This window comes from Austrofundulus limnaeus, unplaced genomic scaffold, assembly GCF_001266775.1.
Source record: "Austrofundulus limnaeus strain Quisiro unplaced genomic scaffold, Austrofundulus_limnaeus-1.0 Scaffold45, whole genome shotgun sequence".
Classification (NCBI taxonomy): domain Eukaryota; kingdom Metazoa; phylum Chordata; class Actinopteri; order Cyprinodontiformes; family Rivulidae; genus Austrofundulus; species Austrofundulus limnaeus.
In genome coordinates, this window is record NW_013952447.1 from 1,110,769 (window position 1) to 1,119,317 (window position 8,549).

General features: G+C 39.1%; 1 protein-coding gene across 1 annotated transcript in view; it reads left to right on the plus strand.

The window, feature by feature from the left end:
• Positions 1-8,549, plus strand: part of ctnna2 (catenin (cadherin-associated protein), alpha 2) — a 286,505-nt gene that overhangs the window by 265,983 nt on the left and 11,973 nt on the right. Inside the window, exons 15-16 of the mRNA XM_014007865.1 lie at positions 6,653-6,834; positions 7,372-7,477. Coding sequence (XP_013863319.1) covers positions 6,653-6,834; positions 7,372-7,477 — 288 coding nt within the window. The remainder of the gene's footprint in view (positions 1-6,652; positions 6,835-7,371; positions 7,478-8,549) is intronic.

The following is an 8,549-nucleotide window of genomic DNA, read 5'->3' on the forward strand; positions in this document are numbered from 1 at the left end:
CATGGCACAGGAAACTGAAAACAGGAAATGAAAAAATAAGACAATGCCAAACAATGAAAAACAATCTGAAAAATACTACCAAAAATAACCAAAACACAAGAATCATAACATGCAGTGGATTTTTTTTTTATCTGATTCTTTCATTTATAAAAAGAAGATTATGCTTCTTTTCAGAAACTACTGAAATAATGTCCCTGTTGATGCTAATGCCATTTCTTATCTTGCTGGGTTTTAGAAAAATTTTAAACTTTCTTTGAAACACCTGCACTCTGCAGTATGYCACTGCCACAATGTTCAGGTTGTTGTCTTGCCTGAATTGCAGATGACGTAGTATTGGTGTCATGAAGATGGGGGGCAGGAAGTAAACACCGTTTAGTRAGCCCCGTTTCTTTCTGTTGATTCAGCATCAAAATGCCTAAATTATGTGCTGTGTACGGTTGTTGCAGCCACTCTAATTGGGAGAAATATAAAAGCTTTTTTTCATATCTCCAATGTAGAGTGTCACATGGGAATTGATTTAAAAAAAAACTTAGAGAAAAATGATGACAAAAGTGGATAAACAATCTACAGTTAAAACGTGTGGAAATGACAATACAAGAGTTTCAGCGACCACTTTCTAACAGGTACGGATTACATTGTTTAAATTATATTTTCAGWTATTTTCCTAATTACTTGAATTTGRGTTTACGGAAGCTAAAGTATTTACCAGTAGATCAGTAGAAATAATGGTTTAACTTGTTAGTGTTGGCAATAACGTTTTTATCATAGGTTAATTACTGAAAATAGCACAACTCACTACTCACCCGGGCAAACAAATCAACTTTATTTATAAAGYGCTTTAAAACAGTGGCCGCTGACACAAAGYGTTGTACATGAGGAGTCGAAAACTATAAAACAAATCGACACTAAGAACAATCAAACATTAAAAACAGCTAAAAAACACAAGTCGACAGCCATTTAAAGCTTCGTTGGATCCTAAATGGTTGACCCAACCTGAMACAAAATAATTGTAGGCTTCCAGGCTTTTGAAATCTTGTATCTGGCTCGTTCTATAATACAAAGTCTGCAGCACCAGTAGTTTATGTCGATCGCCTCGACGCTGGATAAATCCTCCAGATTATATRACATTTTTTTATGAAGACAATATGGATCACACTGTAAATGCAGACATATTTTCCGTGATATCTCGTCTGCCCCAGCCCATTAAGGGCATTAGCGTACTCGCTGTGATCCATTTCTYTGTTGTTTTGAACCAGAAAAAGTCACTTCCTGCCCCCCCATCTGACATTCAGGCATCACCCGGGTCACATGACTGCAACCCAGCAACAAGACACTCATTTTATCATGACAGGAAGCAGACAGCAGACTCCTGATGAGCAGCACTACACACAACATTGACTCATTCGCCCACTTAAGTGTCCTTCCTCTTGCATTACTAGAATCAAAACCATCACACATACACCTCTGCCCAGGCAGTTCAGAATTGTTCCGTCATCTAACCATGCACAACAGCAGAAAACCTTTACGAGATCAGTCATGTGAAATACACRCAGAAGTGGTTTCACATTACCATTATGCACATTCACTGTTTTTTTCAAACAAAAGCAATAATCCTTTCAAGTGAGCTCAAAAAGGCAGTGCTGAAATGGGTTTCAATCCACCAAAACATTGAAGAAAACTGAACTAATGTTAATAATAAAAAATGGAATGGGTCATTGGAGTTAGATGTATTCAATGTTTTTTTTTTTTATTTATTTATTTTAAAACAGTGCTCATACATACAGTCATGGTAAAAACGAGGCACATCCTCTTTTCTATCAGAAATTCTAATTTGGAACAATGCAYAACATATGCCACAATGCTATTATTTATTTATGAGAAAAACAAACAGAAGCAGAGTGCAGAAAAACAACAATAATATGAAGTTATTGTGTTTTCATGAACCCATCGGTAATTTTGGAGCTATGCAGGCATTTTTACAACTGATTATGAACTTTTGTTTGACCTTTTTTTATACTGGGACTTTGTGGTGGAAAGCACAAATTGCTTGGTAAATTAATTAAAATGACTAATTAAAGTTTGATATAAAATGTGGATGTGAACAGAACAAACTCAGGTTCTGGGCTCATCCAGAAAGCCTGTGGGGGTTTTCTGGGTGTGAAGTACTTTTGGTTTGTTGTATTTATACTCCCACTAAGGCTCCCGCAGTGTAACATTGCAGGGCCATCTGAGCTAAGATGCACCAACACTTGTACACAAAAGAGCTTTACAGCAACAAACTGTTAACTAGTTTTCTTGGCACTCTGCTAAGCTCTGAGTGGGCAGCTCTATTGGGGAACAGTTTGAAGTTGCAACATGTCTCTTTGTCATAACTTGTAACTGTAATACAGTAATATAAAGTGGATTAAAGTGCTTTTGCACATCTTGCTGTTCTGTTTGTACAAAAATGTCCATTACATTCTGTTTCATAAAACTGATCTTCATATATAGCTATTACAAAAATCTAAAATATTGTCATTACAATGTATCACAACACAATCTCAAACATTTAGTCCAAGTAGTGTGCATGTCTTGTATAAATCTGGCATACTGACAAATGTTCTTACACTATTTGATGTTGTTTGCGTTTGCACTACTAGACAGTGTCATGCCCTCAGCCATTTAAAATTTGAAAGTACACAGCTGTCAAGCACGTTCATAAAACATGTTTATGCTGGAAACTGGTGGTGATCTGCACAATCTGCTTCTGTATGTTGTGTCAGGATGAAGTTTGCTGTGCTCTCACGGCTGCGGCATGTCCACACTGGCGCTGTCTGTCGCTTCAAACAGACAAGAGGAAGCATAATCTATTTTCTCCACAGGAGCTGACACGAGCACACTGAGGTTTACAATTTGTGATTCCTCCAAACCCATCCAGCGTGCGGAGATCACACAAAGGACACATGCATGATATCTCTGTTTGATTCCCCTAAGATCACTGCTCTTCTCATTTTTTTTTCTCCCGCACAGGTTCAGGCAGTCCTGGGAGCTTCCTGGCCTTCTATTTTTCTATGGCTTCACTTGTCAATTTATTATACTGACAYACCGGGCTGCATTATTAAATGGGCAAAATAAAGCAGGAGAAAATTGAGTAGAAGAAGAAGGCCTGAATATATCTTTCTAGTAAAACGCAGACAAAAACTCTATTTGTGCGACACGCCATGGATAATTCACAGGCAGCCAAACACACTGTAAACAGTTCTAAACACAGTGATTGGATAACCCTGCTGATAGGTCATCCATAAAATTGAACTCTGAGTGTCTGGGCAGTTTATTTCAAATGAAACAAATTAAAGTCATTTCAAGACGGCGCACTTGGTGAAGAAACCCGGAAAGCTCTCTAATCCCTGAAGACGTAGCCCAGTCGCAGAGTGTATTGGCACTGCTCTCCCTCGGCTGGATTTACCACTATGTTAAGCTCCCAAGGCCCGCTCCTTGTTGTTATCAGTAAAGAAGGGGAAGGGATTTGGGGATAAGTGAATTCTAGAGAGCCGTGGAGGAGGTGGATGGGAGGGTRCAGCACAGAGAGCCTTCCTGCTCCCCTGACGTCCCAATTGGCTCGTATGTTTACCCGTGTGCTGCAGCTTTCTTTTGTGTTCAGAAACCCCTTTTCTCTCCCTTTTCCTCCCTGACACGCTCACTTTTGTCACACCATTTTCAGAGTGAATTGGTGTACTCACCAAATCCCTTTCTTTCTCTCCACTGCCTCCCTTGAACCCTGTTTCAAGTCGGGATTCTATTTTTTTTTTTCAGTCGAAAATGTTGAGTTTCAAGAGACTTTTTGCTCCTTTTATTTGTGCAGGAAATACATCTGCTTTGATTTAATGTTGCCTTTATGTACAAAGGATGTCGGGGGGGAAATGCTCTCATTCCACTCAAAGAATTTGCCACACAGACTATTTAATGAATCCCAATCTTGATATACGTTATCTCAYTCATAACACTGGCATTTAGCAGAACCATGCATGCTCATCCCTTCGACACCAGCTGTACACAGTTCAGTTCAATTATAGGAATGAGTAAATAATTAATGACTCAACAGTTGGGCGCAGGAACGATATGAACACCAAATATGTTAATGATTGCCTTCCAGTCCTCAGTTCTCAGAGTTCTGTTGAATGTGACAGCGCAGTCGACGTTATTGGTGTTGATTAGGCAGCAGTTACAGAGCAGTTGTGCCAAAATTAGGTCTCCAAGTAATCCAAGGAGCTACTGACGAGCCAAAACTTCAAGCTGGGAAGGGACGAACCCTAAAAATCAGTCAGTTGAAATGTTTTTAGTTGGTTTCACATTAATATCGTATGAAAAGCAAGTTATAGTGGAAAGCAGAAAGAAATTAAATGGTGTGTTATGTGAAATGAACCCCAAATGCTACTTTCTGGCATCTACTGGTCACTCATGGCTGTAATATAATGCTGGGAAAAAAATACAGAATTCATCTCTAGCATTGTTGTTAATGTGTAGATGGACTGGCACATGTATTATACATTTGGTCAAAGATTAAATAAATAAGGAAACAGGTGGCAAAACTTATAAGTCACAGTAATTAAAAAGGGCAATATTATGTGTTTCTCAGGCATATATTTAAATACTATACCATAATAAAGTATCTATGTCACCTTCAGCTGTTATTAAAATTCTGTTTTTATGTTTAAATAGAAAATAAACTTATCTTCTCATCACTTCCTCTTCTAAACGCCTTGAAATTGGCCTCTGTCTCTTTAAGAACCACCTTCCGCTTCCGTCTCATCCCATTTCAGTGCGGGGGGGGTCACGCGCTATGATGCAGTTTACTTGGCATCTGAAAACATATTTCCTAAAAGGTATTTTAAATCTGAAAAGAGCTTCACTGAGTGAGACGTAGTGACGGTTTAAGTTTCACTTTCACTTTGCTCTGTTACTGCCGAGAGCCCGCAGGAGTCATGGGCGGAGTATGTGGTGTGGGAAGGTGTGCTCCGTAATGATGAAGTYCGGCTTAAAGACAYGTCCCAGGGGCGTTTCTGGTCCCAAAAGGCATTTCTGGTCCCCGCCTGTCGTTTTGCTCCTCAGCATGGCTTCCTAAAAACGCTGCAGGATTTCTCAAACATGCATGAATGAGTCAAAGCAAGACTTTGGGCATTTTATTTTTATTTTTATGAGAGTATAACATTATAACATGATAAAAAACTCAAAAAGTTGATTTTACATGATATTCCCCCTTTAAAGGAACACATGCAAGCAGAGCTCCAGTGTGAACATAAGTGTGCCCTGCTAGAGTCACTTGTGCCTTGAATCCTTTGCTCCTCGTTGTGCAGTCTAAACACATATTAACTTGTTATTTGTTTTAAATGTGAGCAGGGTTTTCACCCCACATGCTGTTTAATAGGATTTGCCTCCATGCTGTTGTTTGTGTGTCTTGGCACCAGCAGCAAAGGAAATCTACACTGGGCTTTAGGGGCGCTGCTTTTCCTTGTTTGTTTATGCCATTTAGTTAGTGTTTTTTTTTTTCCTATTTTAACTCACCACCATCAAAGCATTGCACCACTGCACTCACAGGAGCGATCAGTAGGCCAAAACTCATTGACGAATCTCTTGGCCACTGATGAGAACGTCGTGCCGCTATGCCTCTCTATTTCTGTCTGTAATTTCAATTTTCTCTTTTTCACCCTGCCTCGCCCCTCCCTCTGGCTTTCTTCCTCATTTCCTTTCCAAGAGTTGCAGGAGGACAAGTCATCCATATTTTTTTGTTTTCATTTTCCTCCTGACACGTCTACCATGGGGACACAAGCAACGTGATGCACGTCTCACTGAGCTCACCCCACACACCGGCTTTGCTGTTAGAGAGGGAGGAAAAAGATATGGACGAGGGTTATTATAACATTAAGAGAATTGCAGTTCTTAGAGGACAGTGAATAATGGGTGAGGTTAAAAAACTGATGGTGACTTTTCCTTTTTTTTTTTTTACTGTACTCGTTTTCTCTCTGCGCCTTTCAAGTCAATAGAATCGACCTAATGGAAACCAGGTTACTTTTCATTCCACCTCAACTCGCTGACATAATGTTGAACAAATGCATTATTCATTCTCTGGTCTAGGAGGCAAGGTAATTATACATTTATCTTCCAAATAATACAGGGTCCTTACTGCGCCTGTGACCTCGCCACAAGATTTATGCCATTTTGGGCCTGCCCCCAAAGGCTGCTAGGAGAGCAAATGTATTTTCATAAGTGAAAAAAAAATGAAGGCAGAAAAGGATTTTGCATTTTGAAAGGTATAGGTTGTCATGGGGTTTGAAATGGTCCAGTCAATAAATGTGAAGTTTCGAATGTTTTAGGGGGAAACATTTCAAAAGTGCAAGACTCCCAATGTATTGTTCAAGTTTGTTGTTTTAGAGCTTCTGAAAGTAGGTGAAACAGGAACAAAATTAATTGTCCTGAATAGAATTCCTGCAGTTTTGGTTTTCTATCAACTTTTTCACCAATTTCCTTGTTTTTCTACTCTTCTCTTCTTTCCAGATGCAATTTCATATTTGAACTAAATTTTCTTAATTTCATACTTCTTGATCCATCCTACTCATGTACTTTCAAAGTCTGCTTCTTTTTTTCTGAATGCTTTTGTTTCCTATGTTGCCCGCAGGCCATCATGGCACAGTTGCCCCAGGAGGAGAAGGCAAAAATTGCTGAGCAGGTGGAGAGCTTCAGACAGGAGAAGTGCAAGTTGGACGCAGAAGTCGCTAAGTGGGACGATAATGGCAATGACATCATCGTGCTAGCCAAGCAGATGTGTATGATCATGATGGAAATGACAGATTTCACCAGGTAACCTTAACAGCCAGAAGACAAAATGTATTCATGGTCTGTATTAGAGAGCTGTCAGTCGCACATTTTTAGTAGTAAACATCAACTTTCTTGTCTCCTCTTTAGTCCATTTGTGATGTGATATACACCACAATTAAAATGCTTAGCAAAATAAAATAAAAAAAACTTCATAATAGTCACAAATCAGAGGTCTTATTAGTCATGAGTGTGTGCGCCTGCGGTGCTGTGACTACACCATTATAATTTGGCACTGACCCCAGTTACTCAGACTGGCGTGAGCAAACGAAACAAACATTTTCTTATAATTGAGCAAAAATGACACATCACGCACATGCCAACATGCATTCCTAGCCATTGAAACAGTTTTGTTTTTTTGCAATGAATGTTGCTTCCTCATACTTTGTCCAAAACAAATCTTTTGAGCTGCATCATTAGGAACAAAAGCAGACTTTTTTTGTTACATATTATAGAAAATGTTACGTTATGAATGCTCATTGCTTCTGCAAGTCTTTTTTTCATTCTTTTGAATTGTTGCAGAGGCAAAGGCCCCCTGAAGAACTCCTCAGATGTGATCAACGCAGCTAAGAAGATTGCGGAGGCTGGTTCCAGGATGGACAAATTGTCTCGTGCTGTTGCAGATCAGGTAGCTTTGTAACTTAGTTTGTGCCTGTCACTATGACTTCTTGTCATTATGCTTTCCCGTGTGCCTGAAAGTGTACCTGACTGAGTCTTGGCAGCCGATGGCAGAGCAAATTTTTAATTTAAAGTAAGTGGGTATGGCCAATGGAAATCTTTACTGTGAGACCTGGTGTGTGTGTAGCTGGAGTGGTGGAGCTGTGTTGCTGCTGCATGACTTTGTCTCCCTGTGGGGCCAAGACCGAGAGAGCAAGACAGCAGAACCAAGTTGTATCTCTAATATAATTAGCTTCCAACTGAGGTGATTCATTCATTATCAAATGAGTGCCTCTCTAAAACATGCTGACAGACCATTTCAATATCTAATCAATCAGTTCTGTGCTGAGAAGATGTGTAAAAGGGAATAGGTGTTTATGCTGTGTAGGTGAGTGTACACATAATGAACTGGAAGGTTATTTCAAAACGCTCACTCCACCTGATGCATAATGCTTTATTTTTTTCATTTCATCTGCCTCTAAACAGGAAGTAAGGATACCTTAAGCTGAAAATCCACTGATATACTGTATCTAGACTGCCTGTTGGTTTTGTAATTGCAACTGCTGTTAGCTTCCAAACCTTTGGAATAATTACTGGAGGTTTCAGTGTCACATGCTGAGCTTTTCTTCAGTGCTGCTTAGCCGAAGAAATGACGAAGCTGAAATTGACTTTTAGAATCACAGTAAAATTTCTGTCACCCAGAGGTCTGCACCTTTTTTTTTTGTTAAATCTGCACTAAGGTAAATTTATTTTATTATTGTATTTATTTAAGGAGACACATAACTCATGTCCATATAACCCGAAACACGTCTAAAATTGTTTTAAAAAGGAGATTTTATTTTCTTCTTTACAGCTGTAATTAATTATGGGAAATGCAAATATAGTCAGTCACTTTTGTTATCATTTTCTTAGCTTTTGTAAATCTAAAATGCTCATGCCATTCAGTAGATAAAGAGATTTGATTGGACTGTTTGATTAAATGTCTTTTATATCTTATTTAAATGCTCTATTGTCAGGGATATTGTGGGTGACTTCTGTTCAGC